Below are 24,741 nucleotides of genomic sequence, written 5' to 3'. Positions count from 1 at the left end.
TAAACAAATCGAGTTAAGCGATATGAACTATTGCTCTTCTATCATTGTATGTGATACAAATACATCCATCCAATTTGCTTTCATTTATTTAAGATAATCATACACAGCAAAAAAAATGTAATATCGATCAACGTAATTAAAGATGATGCATGAAATAATGATGTAATAGCAAAAAGCAGATACAATATTACATCAATGGACGTAATTTTGTTCGAAAATCGATGCACATCGTATAACGTTATATTACACAACCGATGGATAGACCTGGTTGCAGCAGTTTGGATGTAATATTCAACAACTTTTTTTTCTGTGTACATAGCAAAAAAAATGTAATATCGATCAATGTAATTCAAGCTGATGTATGAAATAATGATGTAGGGGAGTAAATAACGCACCCCCGGAGTAAGACGCACTTTTTCATTTTATTTTGAGTTTTTCTTGGAATTTTTAATCCAGTTCTAGGATTTATCATGCAGGATTTTGAGTTCAGATGCTATGCTGGAAGCACAAACGAAGTGACAGACGGAGTGGCTCGAAAACTTTGGTGACTAACCTGCTATTGCAATTTTTCAGTGTACCACATGGCAACACCACTACTACTGGATTGTACCCATGTTTGTCGCCATAAACGCTGACAGATATTTTACAGGCATTGAACTGAAGGTTCAATGCCGGGTAGAATTATCCTTCTCAGCATGTTGCCACTAGTGTGGTCTGCTGGAAGTGCATAATGGAAAAGCATGGGAAATGACATGTGGGATGCACATGTCACAATAGATTTAAGTTAAGTTTAAGTAAATTTGAGTTAATGTTTAGTTAAAGCTAAGTTGTAGTTATGTTCATGTTACATCATGTATTTTAGTAAAACATATGTTTTATGAAAGATAAAATCAAGTTCAGTTAAGCTAAAATTTAGTGAAGGTTGGTTAAGGTTAAGTTAAAGTTTAATTAAAGTGAATGATATGTTAAATTCAAGTTAAAGTTATGATAAAATTAAGCTAAATTATGTTAAAGTTCAGTAAAAAATAAGTCGAAGTTAATTTTAACTTAAAATTATGTTAATTTAACAAGATATTGTTTAATTAAAGTTAAGTTAAAGTATAGTAAAAGTTTAGTTGAAGTTTTTTCAAGAGAACTTCTGTTCAAGTTATGTTAACGTTAATTAAAATTTAAGTTAAGATAAATTTATGTAAAACTATTAAGTTTAGCTTAAGTCACGGAAAAGTTATTTCCAAGGAATTTCAGGGAAATTTGCAGAGAACTTCAGGGAAACTCCAGTTATTGAAAATTGAAAGCTTTTGAAATTTTTTGAATGCTCTTCGAACTTTTGAAAGTTCTTGGAAGTTTTGAAACTTCTAGAAATTTCTTGACACTTCACATGGAAGTTCTTACTACGTTAAAATTAAGTCAAAGTTAAAGTTAAGTAAATGTTTAGTTAAAGTTAAGTGAATGTTTAGTTGAAGTTAAAGTAAAGTTTAATAATTAATGTGTTATGTCTGGTTGCCTGTGGTTAAAGTAAAGTGCAGCTAATTAAAGTTTGGTTATATAAAATAAAGTTAAGTTATAATTAAGTTAAAATTTAGTGAACGTTACGATAAAACTAATTTAAAGTTTAGTTAAAATGAAGTGAAAGGTATGATAGAGCTAATTACAAGTAATGATAATTTTAAGTTGAAGTTGCGTTTTAGTTGAAGTTAAGTTAAAGAAAAAGTTAATTTAAGGTATTATTAGTTATTGGTTTATTTAAAGTTTAGCTATGTTCTCCCAAGTTGTTAGCTGCCCATCGGTGTACCCCCATGTTTGTCTTTTTCATCAGAGTGTCGCTTAGTTCGAGATCAAGAGCATATTGCTCTCCAAACCTTGTGTTCACAATCCCTACCCTGCCATCCATTTGTTACAATTTGTCACCCCTAACCTCGAGATAGCCGCGAGTAATCGGCACCCGCTTTACTCACGTTAGTTTTAAGTAATTTTGTAATCTAATCAATGAATATTGGCTCCGCAAAGCTATAGCAAATGAGCCTGGAAAAATAAACGCATTATAAAAAAAAAAGTTTAGCTAATGATATGTTAAGATTAAATAAGAGCTATAATAAAGTTAAATTTAAGCCAAGTTAAATTTACATTAATTTTCAGTTCAAGTTTAATTGAAGATAAGTTAAAGTTGTTAAAGTTGAGCTAAAGATATGTAAAAACTAAGTTATCGTTCTGTTTAAGTTAAGTTAGTTCCTAGGAACTCCTATGTTGCTCTTGGACGGCTGGGAACTTCTTATCTTTAAGTCCAGCCTAGCTTCGATTTGAATATTACGTAGCATAAACATAACTTCTAAAAAGTTTTAACTGTTTACTTAATTTAAGTTTATTTTAGTTTTCATTTAACATTTACTAAACGTTAGTTATATTTATTTATTTTAATTGAACAGAACTTCCAAGATGTTCAAAGAATGAAGTTTCTCTGAAGTTGCCTGGAAATAACTTTCACATAACTTCAACTTGACTTTACAATAACTAATGAAATTTTAATATAACATCAAAATATCTTTAGTTAAACTTCAGCTTATCTTCAATTAAACTTTAACTAAATACACCTTAAATAAACATTTACTTTAATTTAACTGCCACTGAACATTAACTTATCTTTAACATAACTTCAACATTACTTTAACTTAGCTTTAACATATTTTTAACTTAGCGTTTACTTAATTTTAACTTAATTTAATCTTAACCTTCACTAAGTTTTAACTTAACTTTGACTTAATTGTAAGTCAGCTTGATTTTATGTAACCGAATTTCAACTTAACTTTAATTAAACATTAACTTGTTAAATTAAATTAACTTTAATTTCAACGTAACAGTAACTTAAATTTAACGAAATTTACACCTAATCTTAACTTAACAAGAACATCCAAGTGAGATGTAATGAAGTTTAAAGAAGCTCCATGAACTTCTAAAAAGTTAAATGAAATTCAAGATGTTCCAAGAGATTTCAATAACTTCCAAGAACTGAAGTATTCCTGATGTGCTCTGAAAGGATCCCTGAAGTTCCCTTGTAATAACTTCAACTGCACTTATTTATAACATGTACTGCAATTTAACTTCACTCTAACTTAAGTGTCAACTAATTCTATAACAATTTAAACATAGCTTTAGTTTAAGTTTAACATAACTATCTTAACTTTAACCAAACTTTAAATTAATCTCAACTTTAGCTTCAACATATCTAACTTAACTTTAACACATACTTAACTTAAGCTTAAGTATCTATTAGTTATATATATATTATTATCTATATAATTAGTTTAACATTAAAGTAACTTAGCATTAACTTAATGTTTACATTAATTTAGCTAAACCTTACCTAATTAATTTAACATGAATCTCATTTAACTTTAACTTCACTTTGACTTAACTTTAATTAACCTTTAACTTAACTTTAACTTCACTTTATCGTCACTTTAACTTTACTTTATCACTTAACTTTTACTTAACTAGAACATTATTTAATATGAACTTGATTATCTACTACCAAACTTTAACATAATTTTACTTAAACTTAAATTTAACTTTCCTTTAACTTAAATTTAGCTAATCACTAACCTGACTTTATCCTAAACTTTCGGGATCTGGAATCGGATTCCCTATTGGAATCCGGCTTAGGATTCCCAATCCGGCATTGGATTTCCTTTCATAAGAACTTCCAATAAGTTCCAAGAACTTTCTACGAACCTTCCAGGAAGTTCCCAAGGTAATTAACATAACTTAACTTTTCCTAAACTTTAACATAACTTTCACTCAATTTTAACTTACTTTTAACTTAACGTCAACCTAACTTTAACTTAACTTTAACTAAAATTTAACTTAATTAGAGCTTAACTTAAATTAATTTAAACTCTACTTGAGTTTATCATTCACCAATCTTTAACAGAACTTTTACTAATTAACTTATCTTTAACTTTATTCAAACTCAACTTGATTTTAGCTTTTACCAAACTTAAACATTACTTTAACTATTTAACTTAACTTTACTGTAACATAAATTTAACTTTGACTTTAATCTAAATTTAACTTTTACTTTACCTTAAATTTAACTTGACTTTTACTTTACTTGAATTTAACTTTCATTTATCTTTAACTTAACTTTAAATTTACTGTAGCTTAACTTTAACATATTTTTAACTTTACATTAACTTAGCTCTAACTTTATTTAAACTCAACTTGATTATATATTTTACCCAAATTTAACATAAGAAAAATTAAATTCAAGTTAAAGTAAAGTTAATTTAATATTATTATTTTTATTTAGCTAAACTTTAACTAAAAACTAACATTAATTTATCCAAAACTTTCGGGATCCGGCAACAAATTTCCTTTTGGGGTTCAGCTTCGGATTCCCTCCCAAAATAACAGTTTAGTTCACACTTGGGAAGTAATCTTAAAGTAAATCACTTCCAAAAACTTAAAACAGTTCAGTTCACACTTCCAACTCATCCTCAGGGTTGCTGGAGTGCAGCCGGATGTGTACCGGAAGCCCACTTATGGGAAGTAAATTCAATGTGAATCACTCCCAAAATCAACTAACAGTTCAGTTTACACTTCCAACGCATCCGGGAGGGTGCTAGAATTCAACCGGATGTGTTTGGGCAGACCACTTCTGAAAACTAATTTCAATATAAACACTCTCGAAAACTAAAATTAAATTTACACACCCAACACATTCTCAGGGGTGCTGTAATTCAGCCGGATGTGTTCCGGCAAACCCTTAATGAGCACTAATTCCAAAGGTAATCACTCCTAAAAACAACAAACAGTTACAATCACACTTCCAACGCATCCTCAGGGGTGCTGGAATTTAGCAGGATGTGTTTCGGCAGACCATTTCTGAGATAAAATTCCAACGTGAACCACTCCCAAAAACTAAAGATATTTCAATTTACACGTCCTACGCATCCTCCGAGGTGCTGGAATTCAGCCGGATGTGTACCGGAAGATCATTCATGGGAAGTAATTTCATAATGAATCACTCCCAAAAACAGTTCAGTTACATCTTCAACTCATCCTAAGGGGTGCTGGAATGCAGCCGGATGTGTACCGGAAGACCACTTATGGGAAGTAATTTCAAGGTGAATCACTCCCAAAAATAACAAACAGTTCAGTACACACTTCCAACGAAATCGGGGGTGCTAGACAGACCACTTCTGAGATCTAATTTCAAAATGAATCACTCCCGAAAACTAAAATTTAATTTACACGTCCTACGCATTCTCAGGGGTGCTGTAATTCAGCATGATGTGTTCCGGCAGACTACTTAATAGAAGTGATTCCAATGTTCAGTTTCCTTTTCTAACTCTTCCTCAGGGGTGCTGGAATCCAGCTGGATGTGTGCTGACATACCACTTGTGGGAATGTAAATCACTCCCAAAAACAACAAACATTTCATTTTACTAACCAGAATGTCGGGGATTAATTTTGGAGGTGACGGACCACCACCAGCAACAAATAGTAGCAGCAGAAACAGCAACCGCAGCAGCAGTAGATTCAGAGGCAGCAGATACAGCAGCAATTCGTGTAGCCGTGGCCGAGGCTAGAAATCTCGGTCTGATGGTCACGACACTCTTCTATTACTACACTCTCCAGCAGCCGGCTGAAAAAAATATTTGCAAAAATTATCAAAATTGTTTTGATTTTTTTCATTAAAAAACAGTTTACTTACCTTGAGAACAAATATACCTGTTGATTCGTCCCTTCGGGAGACCAACCACTCAGGAAGATGGCCATCGGAGGCCAATTTCGCAGCCCGTAACAAACAATCTCCTGACACAACCGAAATGTAAATAAGGCTGACCACGTAATCAGTCGCCGCGAAAAAAAAACACAAAAAATGGCTAAGTTCCATCCGCCATTTGGTAGCCCGGCGCATGAAATTACTCTAGCGGGGCGAGTCGCCCTTCGTCCGTATCCCGGAGCGCCATTTGGTCGCCCGGCGGATGAAATTACTCTAATGGGGCGAGTCGCCCTTCGTCCGCATCCCGGACAAAGGGCGAACGATCAGTCTTCAAATTATTGTAAAAATAATTTACTCATTAATGAGTAAAGCCACCTTTATCAAAAATGGGTTTACCTTAACTCACAAAAGGGTTCTTGACTGTAACCGTGCAAGCGTAGGGTTTGTTTTCGTTTTGTTGTTTATTTTTACTTTAGAATGACAGTTCTTACAGCAAACAAAAAAATTCTCACAGCTAACAAAAAAAATCATCTCACTAACACACGCAAATCGCACCAATCCGAACCCGCCTGGAGAGGACTATGTGTGGCGGACTTTTTCTTATTCTTTCACTCCAACGCAAAACCCCATAAGGAGCTGTCAAAATGTGTGTGAAGAAACGTCACTTCGGGACTGGTGTCAAGGCGAATGTAGGCGTTGACGGCACCCCTGTAGCTCTTTACTCCTATCATAAAATCCATTAGCAAACGTCAGACTGTGCGTGAAACATGGCGGATTTCGTACTATCCTTTCACTTCATCTAAAAAGTCCGTAAGAAACTGTCAATATTTTCTAGAAGAGACAATTTTTCGACGGTGCCGTCAACGTCAATTTGATAAGTCAGTGCCAACATTTCAAAGGGGCGTAAATGCTTTTGTAAACAATGACTTTAGCCGTCAATTTCTCGCGAATGAAATCTTCCCTCTCCAAAATTACAATGCTAGCTGGTAGAGGAAAGATTCCTCTACCTGCTGGTATCATTATTTTTCATGAGTGAGCTTTTATTCGCGAGAAATCGACGGCTAAAGCCAATGTTTACAAATGCAATTACGCCCCTTTGAAATGTTGGCACTGAAGTGACGCCAGAATTTCTGCGTGATTTTTCTTCATCAAAATGTCACATTTTGTTTTGCTTTCCCGAGGTGCGTTCGAGTGATTTTAGTGTGCCGCATGTTGAACTTTTAAAGATTTCATAAATCGGAAGTATTTTCTTTAAAATGTTTAGCTCAAGTTTTTTAACAGCGCGTCTATTAAGGCAAAATACATTGTTAACCGGGTAGGTAAACTATTATTTCCATTAACAAACTACTCATGTAAAATTTTCATTGTTTTTAGGCTGATTCAAACACGCAACAAAAACTATCTCAATCGACCTCGATTACGAAATCCAACTTGGTTCGTTAGAAAAGAACGCACGGTGAGAATCGCTACCTATCTCTGGATTTAAAATGCAATTATGATTGGAATTGTCTTCTGTAGGTCCATGATGAAATGCTCACGGCTGAAAATACATCATTTGTAAAAGAAGTACTACACACCAAGTTCGGGCCTCCAGCTTTGATGAAAGGAGTGCTTACATTTGACCAATCGAATCAATCGTTGATTCGTACAGAGGAATTACCTGCCGTCGAATGGCGTCAGGGATTGAAAAGAACAGGAGTAATTGCAAGAAAAATAGGACAATATCCTCTGTGGAAAAAGGATGGTACCAAGATCCGAACCACGCTGCTACAGGTAAACTAAGTAAATATTTGGTTTTGCTACATTACCCCGAACGGCATCACCCCAGGGCCACTTCCCTGAATGAGATTCTGCCTTCTTTTATTGGCAAATCAAAGTTGGCACTCGTGGAGAATAGAAAAACTATGAAAGTGATGATGGTTTTTAAATTTTGCACGGGGAAGTATACGAGTGCAATCTTAAAATGCTTTTATTTTGAAAATGGAGCATTTTATTTAAATCTGGTTACTGCTACAGTGGTAGAAAAGCGGAAGTCTATGTTTACACCTAAAAATCTGAAAAGAAATTATGTTTTCTGTATTGTATGTCTATTGAGTAGTCCTGAAGTTTTCTACTAACGTAGCACTAACCAGATTTAAATAAAATGCTCCATTCACAAAATAAAAGCATTTTAAGATTGCACTCGTATACTTCCCCGTGGAAAATTTTGAAACCATCATCACTTTCATAGTTCTTCTATTCTCCACGAGAGCCAACTTTGATTTGCCAATTAGACTGGCCAAAACAAAACAAAAATGAGCTGAAGCACAATGAAAATTTTACTACGTCTAAAGCCTGTTAGGTACGCAGCTGAAAAGTCATGACGTTTTTACGTACTACACGGAGATGAAAAACTACCCAAAATTAAGTACTTTTACCTCAATATCCGGCCAATAACCCAAATTTGAGTAAATAGGCGAATCCAATTAGCAAATCAAAGTTGCCACTCGTGGAGAATAGATGAACTATGAAAGTGATGATGGTTTCAAAATTTTCCACGGACAGGTATACGAGTGCAATCTTAAAATGCTTTTATTTTGAAAACTGAGCATTGAATTTAAATCTGGTTGTTGCTACAGTTGTAGAAAAGCTGAAATCTATGCATACACCTAAAAATCTGAAAAGAAATTATTTTTTCTATATTATATATCTATTGAGTAGTCCTTAAGTTTTCTACTAACGTAGCACTAACCAGATTTGAATAAAATGTTCCATTTGCAAAATAAAGGCATTTTAAGATTGAACTCGTATACCTCACCGTATAAAATTTTGAAACCATCATCACTTTCATAGTTCATCTATTCTCCACGAGTGCCAACTTTGATTTGCCAATAGAGACTAAGCGATTGATTCAGCCTCTGGCGGTAAATAGAGGAACCCTCAAAATAGTGATGAGGGTGGAAATTTTTACCGTGAAGCATAGGAAGGGGAACATATTTTCACCTTTCCTGATTAATTTATCCACCGCAGGTGCTTGAAATCATCATCCACGTGGAATATTTTGTTTTCTGTTTCTGGTTTGCAGTGATCCGGCTGGTGCTTCCATATATTTTTGAAGCGAAAAATTAAGATTTATAAAATTATCGCAGCGGTTATGATCTTCCGGATTTTTAATGTGTGGTTTTTTCAGCTATAAACCAGTTCAGATCTGTAGATAATCGAAAAATAAGACCACTCCTGATAGAAATTTGCAAGTTGTGCATTAAAATGTACATTATTTTGAGTTTTGAATATCGTCATTATGGTGTAAACAAATGGGTTGGATGACATTTCCTCTCAAAATCGGCTAGCGCACTCCACATTGATGGTGCACGAAAATAGCCTATTAGCACTCATATATAGGATTTTCAGTGAAAACTAGTTGTATGAGTGCTCATTGCAAGACAGCGTATATCACGTGATATACGCTGTAATGTGAACGGGGTATAAGACCACTGGGTCCCGAAGGAAATCATTATTATTTTTGGCTCACTCAGTACCAGAACAACGGTCCCAAGCAGTCCCAAGCAAAAAAAAATACTTACTCTTAAGTATATTCTACCCAAAATTATTTTAATTCAAGTAAATTTGAGAATAAGCAATTTACTCAAAAGTAACTTATTGGGTTGAACTATATCGTTGTGTCGAATCTCTCGTTCCTTTTTAGACAACAATAACGAGTGCAACTGAAAGGCTGAAGTCAATATTAGGTAAAAAGATCTCAAATTTTGGGTAGTATTTTTTCTCCGTGTACGGGATAGGACACGGAATGCTAATAGTACGTTCAGACTACAGAGTTATAACATGTTATAGCGCTATCTTGATGGTGGTTTCTGTGTTGCAATTTTTTGACAACCGTTATAACATGTTATAACTCTCCAGTATGGACAGCGTTTAAAGAAATTACTTTTCCTTACACGGTAACCGGAAAATAACCAATAATGACTACAAGGTAAGCATTTTCAAGGGAAACTGGGACTACCCATTAAATGAGTAAAATTTTACCCATTTATGAGTAATTACAACTACAAAAACAAGTAGTAAGTATTCATTTTTGAATAACAAATGTGAGCATCCCGTGCACCAGCTTGGACTTCCGGCCGTTCGGAACAAATTGGTCGGTGGTAGGATCAACATCATAATGATATTGGACCTATTACCAGTTGATTTGTTTCATGCAGCTAGAAATCCAGAGCCAAAGTGCAGGATGCTTACTATGAACCACCTGCTCATTATGCCCTCTTACTCCTAATTTTAAAGTTTGTTGTAAAAATGATGTTTTGGATGCATTGTAACAACATAAAAACTGATAATTCAGTGTCAACATTTCAAATGGGCGTAATTGCATTTGTATACAATGGCTTTAGCCGTCGAATTCTCGTGAAAAAAAAAAAACTTACTCATGAAGAATCATGAAACCACCAGGTAGAGGAATGTTTCCTTTACTAGCTAGCAGTGGCGTCGCGTAACCTCATTTTTTACCTGTTCAACAAGTTTGAAAACGTTATTTAGGGTCATGTTTACATTCAAATCAGTTTTAAAAGGCATAGGGTATTCTAGTTTCACTGATTTGTATCCATTGGAACCAATATTGTTTTGTTTGTATACGTTTTGAAAGTTGTTGAACAGGTAGATTGAGGTTAGGGCGACGCCACTGCTAGCTAGCATTGTTAATTGTGAGAGATGGGCTTTTATTTGCAAGAAATCGATAGCTAAAGCCATTGTTTACAAAAGCAATTACGTCCCTTTGAAATGTTGGCACTGAATTGTTGATTTTTAATTTTAGCAAAATACACCTTCCTATAGCTGTCAAATTTACTTTTGGGAATATTCCTCAAAAATTACTTTTCCTTTTTTGACGTAGAACTACGTCTTTGCCGACTATACTGGGGTGCAAATCAAAAAATATGTGTGGTGAAGGAGTGTTAGGTTTTGAGCGCTTGTAACTTTGTCATTTATAGATGAAATTAAAATGCAAATACGCCAATCGATAGGATATTACATTACGAACCTGTTGAAATAAATATTTTTCCAATTTTTCTGTAATTAAACTATTGAAAGCGTACAAATGATAATTTTATCACTGATTTCATGAAATAAGCCTTTTTCACAAACCCAGTCATCATAAACGAATACCCCAGACAACCAGAAGTCGTATAACAATGTACAGACAGTATCGTAAATTGCTACAGTTTAAGTCAAAATCGCATATTAGAATGGCATACCTCACATTATGTTTAAGTAAAATCGTATAGAATGCAAATTTCCGACTTATATGCGATGACTCATTTTTCCGTCGTACTGTATCACAAATTTAATCGGATTACATCGGACTTTTCAAAATGGATTTGTTATTACAGATCAAATCGCATATGATGTTAAATCAACTCGTTTAAAATTAAACGAAAATATGCACGTATATGGCCTCCACTTTTGTACGTATAAGCCATTTCTTTGCATTCTATACGACTTGTTTGTTTGTATATATGTTTGTATATCACGAAAACAACTTTGAATATACGTGCATTCTGGTTGTCTGGGACCACTTGGTTGCACATCATTCTGCTTGAACCTGAAAAGATATAAATCAGCGCTGCTCTCATGCCACTGCTCATTACCGCTTCGGACGGCGTGGCACTAGGTCCTACATCAAGCAGGACTAGGTTAGCGGCTAAAGGTGGATCACGGCGTATCCACCACAATAAGGAATGAGACTTGAAAAAACGTGCATGTAAAACCCCCTCCCCCTCCCCCTTAACAATAACCCGAAAAAGACATGGACATTGTATGAACAATTAATTTTTTACATGCAGAGCTAACATTTTCAAAAACAAATATTGCTTAATAGGAGACATTCACTCGATGAATTACCAACTACTGACAGTAAAACATATCTGGTACCTCTATATATGCAATTATATTAACATCCAAAGTCCATCCTCTTTTACATATTCTGCACAAAAGAAACTTTTTGCTCCGCCCCATTCATAAAAAACTGCGGGAAATCCTACCAGGTTCTGAACCTGAAAAGATATAAAACAACGCTGCTGTCATGCATTTGCTCATTGTCGCTTCGGACGGCGTGGCACTTGGTCCTGCAGTAAGCAGGACCAAATCAGCGGCTAAAGGTGGATCACGGCGTGACCACAATGAGGAAAAGTAATAATTAAACCCCTCTCCCTCCCCCCTTCACAACAATCTCTCCCCCCCCCCTCATTCATCAATAACCTTTCCTACCCCCCCACCCCTCAACAATAACCCGAAAAAGACATAGACTTTGACGATCTCTTTTTTCCGGGAAATAAATTTGTAACAAATCACAATCATTAGTAAAATCAGAAGTTTTTCTCTTAATTTCTTCCCACACCAAAACTTTCAAACTTGTACATATAAAAACCATGCGTGACCACACATACTATTCATTTGCGTATAAATTTCAGGTGTACTTCTGAGTGGATTCTGTTTATGTGTGGTCAAATGAAAATCATGTGGAATTTCACATGGATATTTGTCAAGAAAAATTTGTAAATTGTTTTGAGTCAACCATAACCCAAACATTGAAATACTTGAAAATTTTAAGATAAAGTATAATAGTCAAAAATGCATGAAAAACATCAATTTTGTGTGGTTCTACGTCATACTGTGGTCGTGTCTAGGACACAACCCTTCAATTTTTTTTGACGTAGGACTAGGTACGTCTTTGATTTCTATATGGGGGTACACTTTGTGAAAACAGAAAATGGAACATGTAACAAATTTAGAAAGAATTTGAACGTTAATAACTCAGCTGCCCCTGGTCCAATTTCAATATTTTTATCACTAATCGATCAGAAATATGGCTACGCATCGATAACAATGCTTCAGAATGTTTATTTTCAATAAAAAACTATTGAAAACTTGTAAATGTGCAGCATTGTCCAAACCGGTCGAATTAACGAACAAATCCACCAATTACCTACATGCATATGCTGCTTCCCCAGCACAGTCGTCAGAGACGAAACAAGTCGAAGTGGCATTCGCCTCCAATTCTCGGGCGCGTACGAATAGGGAGGATGGAATTGCGTAATATTTTGCACACTCATCGCCATACTCAGAACCACACGCTCCCAACGACCACACCACTGTGTGGTGGTGTTCGGTCGTCGAAATTAGTAGCAGCAGTAGCAGTACTTTCGGCGGTGGCGTTGAAAATTGTTCTACAGTAACAACGAAAAGCTGCCTGCAAGCAGCGAGCTGCAGAGCCCTAATAAGCAACCATCAAAAGAGGAAGAAGCTGCACCGCTATGCTATGGATCGGAATCAGTAGCTCTTCGTGAGTCGCTGCGGGTCGGTCATCTATGCCAAGCGTGCCACCATCGCTCCAAACGACATACAGCTCGACAGCCTCATCCGTGTTGAACACCCAGCTCAGAATTACCCAACCATCACTACAAAACGGTCCTTTTCAGGGCCACCAAAAATTTGTTAAAGAGTATTATTTGGACGTTGGTCAAGGTCATCAGTTCCCGCAATCAGTTAGCTATCAAGGTGCAACCTGTCTATAGAAAGTGTGGAATTGTAGGCCTGAATATATTGGTGCAATTAGTTTTTCCTCGGCTTTCATTCCGCACGATTCGTTTATTTCGTTTAATCAATCACCCTTGTAGTGACGTCGAAAAGATTGTTTCAATCGGCGCTTACATATTTTGAAATTGTGGATTATAGCATTTATTGTATGTTACCAAAATTTATGAATGGTTTGTCACTAAATGTTGAGATAATTTATTGATTATTGAATTATCACACTCAGTGTTGGAAAAGTTCGCGATATTTCACGAAGTTCACCAAGGGAAAAGTTCGCGAGTCATAGTGAGTTTTCGCGAACTTTTCCATCACTGATCACACTGTATACCATGAAAAAGCAGCCTGTTTTTGAGTTTTTGCCTGTTTTCAAGTAAGGAGTTATCATAAAAAAACAAATCACCAGCTGGTATTTCCCGGTGACGGAATCAGTAGCTCTTCGTGCTCTTTTCGTAGGTGCGGTCCCCCCAACGACCCGGAGACCCAGGTGGCGCTTCGAGGAAGCCGACTGGGACGCTTTCAGGGAGAAATCCGACGCTCTCTTTCAGCAACGCGAACCGAACGATATCTCCAGCTTCACGGAAGTACTATACGACGCAGCAAAACTATCCATCCCAAGGACTGGTAGCGTACCCGGGCGAAAAGCCCTACGTTGGTGGAACGAGGATACCAAATGTGCGGTAAAAGCACGACGCAAAGCCCTACGCCGGCTTAAGCGCCTAGCCTTAGACGATCCTGGTAGGGAGGAAGCGCTGAAGGTCTACCGAGAACGCCATCTCTCGTGCAGACAGGTGATCCGCGACGCGAAGCGATCCAGCTGGATGGACTTCCTGGATTCAATCGATGAATCCCAATCGTCGAGCGACTTGTGGAATCGCGTCAACGCTCTCAGTGGCAAGCGGCGATCCACTCCACCTACTATCCAAGCTCATGGCAACACGATCTCAGAACCGAAGGACATCGCTGACAATTTAGGGAACTATTTTGCCGGCCTGTCCGCTATCAGTGGCTACGACAGCGATTTCGTCCAGCGCGTCAAACCTTCCACAAGCAGCATTCGCGACCTGCGAATTCCATCCGATGTCCCTTCCCTCCAGATCAACGATGCTCTTACCTTCCGGGAGCTTCAGTTCGCCCTCGGCAGCAGTACTGGTAAATCTGCCGGGCCGGACGAGATTGGATACCCGGTGTTAAAAAACCTCTCCCTCGACGGAAAAACGAGGCTACTCGCTCTCTTCAACGACCTATGGCTCACTGACTCGTACCCGGACCTCTGGAAACAAAGCCTGGTAGTGCCCATTCCAAAGATCAACGCGGCGAGTGGAGAAGCCTCCTCCTTTAGGCCGATTGCGCTCACTTGCTGCGCGGCAAAAGTGATGGAGAGAATGGTAAATCGTCGACTTAGGCAGTTCCTGGAGTCAAACAGTCTCCTTGACGAACGGCAGCATGCATTCCGACAAGGACACGGCTCCTCCACTTACTTTGCAGCCCTCGGAAATGTACTCAAGGAAGCCCAGGACAACGGTCACCATGCGGAGTTAGTATCCCTTGATATTTCAAAGGCGTTCAACAGGACTTGGACGCCCGGCGTCATCAGGCAGCTCATCGGCTGGGGCCTGAAAGGCCACATCACACATTTTGTACGGAATTTCCTCCTTGATCGTACCTTCCAGGTGACTGTCGGGAACACTCGATCGGATCCGTTCCCCGAGGAAACTGGAGTGCCCCAGGGATCCGTCATAGCGGTAACGCTATTCCTGGTGGCAATGAACGGGGTGTTCAGCCGACTGCCCAAGAACGTGCACGTAATCGTCTATGCCGATGACATACTCATCGTCGTAACGGGACGAACGACTATACGGACCAGGAATATAGCCCAAGCAGCTGTCTCCGCCGTCAGCAGGTGGGCGCTTTCTGTTGGTTTTCAGCTCTCCGCACCAAAGAGTGTACGGTGCCATATCTGCCACTCGGGTCATCTGATTCGGGGACCACCGATCACCATCCAGGACCATCCAATTCCGCTTAAGAAAACAGTCCGCGTTCTGGGGGTAGTTCTGGATCGGACTCTAAGTTTCGACCAACACTTCAGAACGGTGAAAGAAAACTGCCGTAGCCGCATCAACATCGTCAGGACAATCTCCCGTCCGCACCGCTCCAGTAACCGCGAGATCCGCCTTCGTGTCGCCCGGGCTGTTATCGACAGTCGACTTTTCTACGGCCTCGAAATTACCTGCTTAGCCACCGAGAAGCTGAACCGCATCCTCGCTCCGGTATACAATACCTACGTACGCATCGTATCCGGCCTCCTACCTTCCACGCCCGCAGACGCCGCTTGTGCAGAAACCGGAGTCCTCCCTTTCCGCTATCGATCTGCTGCAGCCTCTGCCACCAAAGCCGCTGCCCTCGCTGCTAAGACATCCGGGAACGATAGGGTCTTTCTCCTCAACGAGGGGAACAGAGCCCTCCGCACTGCAGCCAACGTAGACCTCCCCCCGGTGGCCAGGGTCCACTGGCATGGAGAGAAAAGTTGGCGATCAAACGTTATCAAAATAGATAAGCGGATTAAGAGAGGATTCCAAGCCGGAGATAACTCTGTAGCGTTGAGGCGCTCTGTTGCAGAACTTCTTAGGTCGGTTTATCCGGGGCACGTTCATCGCTTTACGGACGGATCGCGATCACGGGCCGGAGTGGGACTCGGAGTGGCAGGACCAAACACCGCAACAAGTTAAAGTCTTCCGGAGGAGTGTTCCGTTTTTTCCGCAGAAGCCGCTGCTGTTCTTGACGCAGCCATCACTCCTGCAGATCAACCGATCCTTGTGCTAACGGACTCACACAGCGTCATCCAGGCGCTGGAAGCCGAAGCCCCGAGCCACCCCTGGATACAAGCCATTACACGTTTTGCCCCACCCTCAACCGTTTTTACGTGGATTCCCGGGCACTGCGGTGTTCCTGGAAACGAGGCAGCGGACAGGCTGGCGGGATCTGGTCCATCCGGACTCCGCTTCACCAGGAACGTACCACTCCTAGACGTCAGGCGTTGGATTGCGAATATCATCATGGAAGCCTGGCAGGAGGAATGGTTTCAGTCACGCACCACCCTTCTGAGAAAGATCAAAGAAACCGTACGACCTTGGCAAGACAGCCACAAGTACAAAGACCAGCGGATTATTTCAAGACTCCGGACCGGCCATGCGAGGATTTCCCACAATTTTGGTGGGACACCCTTCCACAAGGTTTGTCCAATCTGCAGCATCCCTGCCTCGGTGGAACACGTGCTGTGTGTCTGCCCAGAGTTTCAGAGGCTACGCGAACAACACCGACTCCCAGAGAGCATCAGGGAGCTACTTGGCAACGACCCCTCGACGTTGACTGCGCTGATTGCATTCTTGAAGGACGCTCACCTATACAACCAAATCTAGCCCTCTCGTCGTGGGCTGCGCTGTCCGTGTTCTTTCACCTTCCTATTTTCCTGCCGTCGGGGTATCTCTGCCGGACTGGGGCACTGTCTCTTACGGTGGAGCTCTACCTTGTTCGCGCATCCATTCCTCACCACAGTCCCGATGTAACTCCCACTTTACATTAAGTTTTTTAAAATGTTGTCTGTCCCTTTTGGTGGGTAATCAGAGCCAGTTGTACGTTATGTAATGATAGACTGAAACGCTTTCTTTCGAGGCAGGCCCTAAGCCTGACCCTCGATTATCAAATGTGATGAACTAGCCTACGGCTAAAAATCACAAAAATAAAGAAAAAAAAAAAAAAAAGCTCTTCGTGCTCCGCTCAGCATTACTCCACCATCACTACAAAACGGTCCTTTTCAGAACCACCTGAACAACATGTGAAAGGGGCATACAAGCTTTTTGTAAACAAACCTTTTTATGCCCTTTTCTCTTCGAGTATTATTTGGACATTTGTCAAGGTCATTAAGATAATTGATGATTGATCAATTAAAAGAACTAAAATGTTCACATTTGTTCCGTCCACTAGCGGTCCTACGTCAAGCTTCCGTTCGTGCCCCTAGGCACAGACCCTTCGTGCCCCTAGGCACAGATACTTTTTTCAGCTGTGTACCAACGAAGTGTGTGTGTGTGTGTGTGTGTGTGTGTGTGTGTGTGTGTGTGTGTGTGTGTGTGTGTGTGTGTGTGTATGTGTGTGTGTGTGTGTGAGTGTGTGTGTGTGTGCGTGCGCGCGTGTTGTGTGTGTGTGTGTGTGTGTGTGTGTGTGTGTGTGTGTGTGTGTGTGTGTGTGTGTGTGTGTGTGTGTGTGTGTGTGTGTGTGTGTGTGTGTGTGAGTGAGAGTGTGAGAGTGTGTGTGTGTTTGTGTGTGTCTGTGTGTGTGTGTGTGTGTGTGTCTGTGTGTGGGTGTGAGCGTGTGTGTGTGTGTGTGTGTGTGTGTGTGTGTGTGTGTATGTGTGTGTGTGAACTGCGAGTGCTATGAAATAAAAAGGACATCGACTTATTACCACTACCTACTTCTCTCCCTTCCGCTCGCAGAATTCGCCGATTCGGTGTCTCTCGTTTTGTTTTCTGCTGGGACTGACACATTCGATACCGCGAAACATCTCCGCAGTTAAGTTTTCTTTCGGCGCAGGAGATGTGCGGTAATCAAAAGTTAAGAATGTAGCTAAACATCTACAATAACATTCTACCAAATTTTCATGTGCGTAGTCCACTGCAACAGCCGAACGTACGAACGAATAGTAGTCACCCTAACGTATTTTAAGAAAACGTCTCAAGTTTTTTATGGCTGTTTTAAATCAATAATTACGAAGAAACCATAAAGCCTACAAGGTTACTACCAAAGACACAAATCTAGGGAACTGCATGGATAATGTTTTGTAGAACAACTAAATAAACAGAAATGAAAATTTTGAACTTAAAAACACTAAAATGTATGAAATTTCACCAGTTTTTTCGGTACTTTCACCATACTTTTCAATTTTAATATATGATAATTAACTTTAATCGAGTTTTTTTCTAGAAAGCATTGATAGCTAAGACTTTAATCTTTCATTTGGTATGTTGAAATCAGAAAACCACATTAAGATTAAAAAAATATAGCTTACCAAAGTTGGCAATACAAAAAAAAATAAAATGTTGAATAACTCACTTAGCAGTCATTTCCGACCCTATGTTTCATGGGGATTTTTTAATAACTTTAGGAGCCCTATCTACCCTGAAAATATGTAAAACTCGGAACCAAACACCCTGTATATACACACTTCCAGGTTCGAAAATATTATTTTCAAACCTGGCATGTATTTAGTTTAATTTTGATATTTAATTAAGACAGCTCTCACCATATTCTGCTCTTCCGCCGCCGTTAATTGCTTCTTTTGGAATCCCTTGGAGTTTTCTCTAACGCTTCGTATTCCATTTCGTGCTTCACCGGCAATTTCCTTCCGTAGATCGTCCGTGGGCTGTTTTGACATGATTCCGCCTTTTCCGGGTTTTTCTTGTTTTCGTAGCGAGATAAATCCGCACTAATTTCCGTTCCTGGTTCGATGTTGACTCCTTCCTCGTTGGTTGGTGTGGTCTGTTTCATGTCCACTTTCTTGCCATGGTGATCTGGGACGAGGCTCACGTCTAAAGTCGCTGGTCCACCGAGTGCACGTGTGTGAAAAGAGAATAAAAGAAAGAAATACGAAAGGGATCAGTTTCAAGAAGTGACTGTTTCATCAGATTCCCCAACTAACCATACTCAAGCAAAGTAAGAATATACAAGCTATATTGCGACTATATGGTTACTTGGGTACTCGTATGGCCGTCAGAATGGTTCATCGGTTGCAAAGTGAAGTATTTCTGAAAGTGATGCGTTATATTTCTTAATGTTTTGACAACACAGACATTCATACACAACACATTGAACGCTATCTGTCGTATACACTATGATGGGTAATACACTCAACAGATGGCTGTAGTGTGTAAACGTCAAACGCTAGGGAATTGATTATGGTGCACAACAAGTGGCGTTACCTCGGGCGTTACTACCAACTAATTTAAATTGACAGTTAAAAGCGATTTCGATGAACGTTTTAAGAGTGTTATGTCTGCTTGTCTGTGATCATACCTTCACTATCGCAATTTCGAGTAATCTGGAAAGTACTTGCATTTTTCTCAGGCACTTTTGATCCAACTGCAATTACTTTCTCATACCCGAAATGTGCCACGACCAAATTGGCACAACGACGTCCTATCAGAGAGCGTACCGAAGCGCAGGGTCGATCGTCATCCGTGTGTACCAAAATTCAAGAGCAAATTTTCATTATGTCGAAAATAACATTTGCACCTATTTAAACCACATTAAGATTAAAAAAATATAGCTTACCAAAGTTGGCAATACAAAAAAAAATAAAATGTTGAATAACTCACTTAGCAGTCATTTCCGACCCTATGTTTCATGGGGATTTTTTAATAACTTTAGGAGCCCTATCTACCCTGAAAATATGTAAAACTCGGAACCAAACACCCTGTATATACACACTTCCAGGTTCGAAAATATTATTTTCAAACCTGGCATGTATTTAGTTTAATTTTGATATTTAATTAAGACAGCTCTCACCATATTCTGCTCTTCCGCCGCCGTTAATTGCTTCTTTTGGAATCCCTTGGAGTTTTCTCTAACGCTTCGTATTCCATTTCGTGCTTCACCGGCAATTTCCTTCCGTAGATCGTCCGTGGGCTGTTTTGACATGATTCCGCCTTTTCCGGGTTTTTCTTGTTTTCGTAGCGAGATAAATCCGCACTAATTTCCGTTCCTGGTTCGATGTTGACTCCTTCCTCGTTGGTTGGTGTGGTCTGTTTCATGTCCACTTTCTTGCCATGGTGATCTGGGACGAGGCTCACGTCTAAAGTCGCTGGTCCACCGAGTGCACGTGTGTGAAAAGAGAATAAAAGAAAGAAATACGAAAGGGATCAGTTTCAAGAAGTGACTGTTTCATCAGATTCCCCAACTAACCATACTCAAGCAAAGTAAGAATATACAAGCTATATTGCGACTATATGGTTACTTGGGTACTCGTATGGCCGTCAGAATGGTTCATCGGTTGCAAAGTGAAGTATTTCTGAAAGTGATGCGTTATATTTCTTAATGTTTTGACAACACAGACATTCATACACAACACATTGAACGCTATCTGTCGTATACACTATGATGGGTAATACACTCAACAGATGGCTGTAGTGTGTAAACGTCAAACGCTAGGGAATTGATTATGGTGCACAACAAGTGGCGTTACCTCGGGCGTTACTACCAACTAATTTAAATTGACAGTTAAAAGCGATTTCGATGAACGTTTTAAGAGTGTTATGTCTGCTTGTCTGTGATCATACCTTCACTATCGCAATTTCGAGTAATCTGGAAAGTACTTGTATTTTTCTCAGGCACTTTTGATCCAACTGCAATTACTTTCTCATACCCGAAATGTGCCACGACCAAATTGGCACAACGACGTCCTATCAGAGAGCGTACCGAAGCGCAGGGTCGATCGTCATCCGTGTGTACCAAAATTCAAGAGCAAATTTTCATTATGTCGAAAATAACATTTGCACCTATTTGCACCGATCTGAGAAAAATAAAATTTTGTTTTGATGACCGAAAAGGCATTCCTATTTCCAATTAAACACATATAATCTCATAGTGATAGCAATGTTTAACATTTTAAGCAGGGTTTTAATCATACAAAGCAGAGCGCTAGCTTTCATGCTAAAAAATACAGGGTTTTGAGTCAAAATTTATTATACGTCGTTTGGTGGCCCCCTAATGTTACTTAATGTCGTTTTCGTTTTTGCGGTGTAGCACCGGTGTAGTGTAAGCAGGAATAAGCGCGAGTCTTTGACAGCTCAACATCATTTGTTGGTAAACAAAAGTGCATCCTATATCTACACCCTAAAATATTTCAGTGTACGGCAGTGTAGCACCGGTGTAGCTACACCGCAAAAACGAAAACGACATAAGTCACAGTGGGCCTCCCTTAGCTCAGTCGGTAAAGGCGCAACTACAAAGCAAGACCATGCTGGAGGTGGCTGGGTTCGATTCCCGGTCCGGTCTAGGAATTTTTCGGGTTGGAAAATTTCTCGACTTCCCTGCGCATAGAAGTATGATTAGACTTGCCACACAATCATATCAATGCAAAAATGGTACAGGCATCGAAAGCTCTTAATTAATAACTGTGGAAGTGCATCAAGAACACTAAGTTGAGAGCACGCCATAAGCTAATATGCGATATGCAATAAGCTTGAAAAGCGAAGAAGAAGAAGAAGAACATAAGTCACAGTGTATTTACCAGGATATCCGGAGAATGATCAATCACGTCTCCTTACGTGCAGCCCATTCATCATTTTAGGATTACCGAAATCCTCTTAACAACAAACAGTTCGATTTATTCACTTTAATAATGAGAAAGCGAAACGAAGAACGTACACTTTTCACGGGTTTCTCTGCAGTGCTACTTAAGACAAACGACATCTCCATAGAAATCGGGTGACTTAAGTAACATCAAACAATATTTTGATCGGAAGGTGATTACGTCAAAAAGGAATTTGCTGGTAAATAAATTTAAATATGGCATGTGATCCTTATTCGGACAGTATATAGTGTAATCGCAGGAGCATCGATTGACACTGATAGCTCGACTTTGTTTAACTTTGTTACTTTCGACGTAATGAAAATTTGCTCTTGAATTGAAAAATTAAAAGTCATGTTCATTTTCTGTTCGTGCACAGAGTCAATGTTTTAATAAGATTTCCACCAAGAGTGAAGCCACAGGGGCGGGATGTGCTGTCAAATCAGCCTACTGAACATCCATCTATGAGATCTCAATATATATATAAGGCTCAGTGTATTTATCATCTCTTTCGTTCTCCCGCTGTTTAAACGGTTGAAGGAGTGTGACGTCAAACTCCGTCATCCATTTAGGCTCTGAACCATTTGGTGGATTATTTTAACTTTTGGTTTCTCTGCGAGATCTCTGCGTTTCTCTGTCTGAACGTACTATAAAACGCTGTCCAGACTGGAGAGTTATAACATGTTATAACGGTTATCAAATAATTGCAACACAGAAACCACCATCAAGATAGCGCTATAACATGTTATAACTCTGTAGTCTGAACGTACTATAAACCACTAAACAATATGAATGTAGCAAGTATCCTATTTGCAATAGTGCGTTTTTAGGACGGTATATGGTATGTTGTGCGTTTCCATGATGCTGATTATGGTTACATCATCATTGTATAATACTTTCAATTCCAGGTGATTGATAACCACGTCGTCAAGTATGTACCGCCGGAGGAATTTAAACCTCCTCATGAGCCAAAACAGAAGCGTAACTGGAAAAATCCCTACGGATGTTTGCTAGTCGGAGCACAAAGCAAAGATCCTTCAGTATTTACCAAAGAATACTGTGGTCTATTCAAGGACTCAGGTGTACTGCCAAAACAGCATTTGTGTCGATTCATCATATCACCAGAAGCTCGGTTGTTGCCAGGAACACCTTTGAATGTTACCCACTTCAAAGTAGGAGATGTTGTCGATGTTCGAGGAAAAACGTAACGTTTTCGTCAATTTGTTTTTGGCCATATTTTATAGCGTATTTTTTTTCCAGAGTGGATCATGGCTTCCAAGGGGTTATTAAACGGCATGGTTTTAAGGGAATGCCCGCGTCCCATGGCGTGACAAAAACGCATCGTAGACCCGGTAACATTGGTGCTGGTGGTGGTAAAGCACGCGTGTGGCCAGGAACCAGGATGCCTGGCCATATGGGTAACCGATGGCGCAACCTGAGAGGCTTGAAAATATGGCGAATCAATACCAAGTACAACGTGATGTGGGTGCAGGGCAGTAACATTGCTGGAGACACAAATGGACTGGTGTACATCTACGATACAATTCTGCCCTTGAGGAAGTACAAAGAGTCGCCAGCTTTCCCAACGCATTTTGAGTCCGAGAACGATTTGTATGCCGACGAAGACATGTGGCAAGAAGAGATTCATAACTTTAAAGGTGGTTCGATAACTTTTAAAGAAGAATAAGTTATAAATGATAATAAACGATGATAAGTTTAAAAAGTATGAAAGGACTTTGCCTTAGAATTCTATCTTCGAAAAAAATCTATATACGCGTAGTACTCCCTGCCCAGTACCAATAGTAACCCCATCTACATTGTATCAAGGTGGTATATCTTCTTCTTTGGCTTTATTACATCCCTACTGGGACTTTGCGCCGGCCCTCAACTTAGTATTCTTTGAGCTCTTCCACAGGTATTAATTGAGTTTTCTAAGCCAGTAACATTTTTGCATTATTATTTTTGTGTGGTAATAACAATCATACTCTACATACATACAGGAAAGTCGAGAATTTTTTTTGAATATTGTATTTCAAGCTGAACATTGCATTAGGTCCTAAGTAACATTGACCGATTCTCTTCGTCGACTTTCTCTTTGCATTCCCAAGTACATGGCCTTATATTCTCAGGTATTTTCGGCATACAGATCGATAAAAGAAGCTTTTATCTAGCTTCTAATATGACAAACACAACAATGTGCTCAAGCTATTAAAGAAAGAGAAAGTCGACGAAGAGAATCGATCAATGTTACTTAGGATCTAATGCAATGTTCAGCTTGATTTAAGAAGAAATTTATTTATTCCGTCAACCGACGTAGACTAAGTAGTACAAATTCTTACCGTTTTGGTTCCTATACCCTACTTATTCACTTTGTTGGCGAACCCACTGGGCAGTCGCCGCCAGCTACCAAGTGAGTCCCGGTTACGCCCTTTACGAATGTGCGATCGAGCATATCTGTTATGCTCTGCGGGGGGGGGGGGACGTGCTGTCAAATCAGCCTACTGCTGGCAACTGTCATGTATCAACTTTAACGTTCTTATTCTGATTGCTTAAGGAAAACTATTTGGGAGTGAATAGTTCTCCAATCAAAGTTCAGAACAGGAAAAGCATGACAATTACCATTGCCAGCCACGCCCATCTTCTCCGTTACGGGGAAAGGAAGGATGTTGTTGATGTAACATCTACTTAACGGGAGGCCAGCGACCCACTGACGCCCTCATAGATGCTACTGAGTTGGATAGTTTGGTAGGAGATGGTTCAGGGTTCGCTTAAGCGGGCGATGCGATCATACACACTTAAACAGAGACCCTGAGTTCGGTAAAAAAATACCGTCTTAGATCGATAATGCTAAAAATTACAGACGTTTCGGTATTTTCTCGTTTTATTCTGGGGGGGACGTGCTGTCAAATCAGCCTACTGATCATTCTTGTATGAAACTGGTTCCAAACGTAAACAAACGCTGTAGGTTTCTTATGGCTTGTTTACGTTTTGAACCAGTTATGCGAGGTAGGCGACGATTGTTCGTATTTGACAGCCACCTCCCCCCCTTGGTTATGCTGGGGTGAACTGTCAGGTGAAAGGAAAGGATAAAGAAAAAATA

At 39.5% G+C, this 24,741-nt stretch overlaps 1 protein-coding gene across 1 annotated transcript; it reads left to right on the top strand.

The window, feature by feature from the left end:
• Window positions 1-6,879: 6,879 nt before the first annotated feature.
• On the top strand, window positions 6,880-23,372 carry mRpL3 (mitochondrial ribosomal protein L3). Its single transcript, XM_065226161.1, has 5 exons — window positions 6,880-7,037; window positions 7,097-7,178; window positions 7,241-7,495; window positions 22,550-22,845; window positions 22,902-23,372. Exons 1-5 carry the CDS (start codon window positions 6,979-6,981, stop codon window positions 23,326-23,328), a joined length of 1,119 nt encoding a protein of 372 aa, XP_065082233.1. The 5' UTR covers window positions 6,880-6,978; the 3' UTR covers window positions 23,329-23,372.
• The last annotated feature ends 1,369 nt before the right edge of the window (window positions 23,373-24,741 follow it).

The sequence above is a fragment of the Ochlerotatus camptorhynchus genome, unplaced genomic scaffold (genome assembly GCF_037179485.1).
Source record: "Ochlerotatus camptorhynchus isolate MF236.1 unplaced genomic scaffold, CSIRO-AGI_Acam_v1.1 ptg000246l, whole genome shotgun sequence".
NCBI lineage: Eukaryota > Metazoa > Arthropoda > Insecta > Diptera > Culicidae > Ochlerotatus > Ochlerotatus camptorhynchus.
Note: the sequence above shows the minus strand (reverse complement) of the source record. Positions and strands in the feature narration are given on the sequence as shown.

Excerpts from the sequence above, each read along its gene's own strand:
- mRpL3 (XM_065226161.1), top strand. The coding sequence starts at position 6,979 with ATGTTTAGCTCAAGTTTTTTAACAGCGCGTCTATTAAGGCAAAATACA. Across the intron at positions 7,179-7,240 it reads TCGTTAGAAAAGAACGCACG|GTCCATGATGAAATGCTCAC; the intron begins GTGAGAATCGCT and ends TGTCTTCTGTAG. Across the intron at positions 22,846-22,901 it reads GTCGATGTTCGAGGAAAAAC|AGTGGATCATGGCTTCCAAG; the intron begins GTAACGTTTTCG and ends TTTTTTTTCCAG.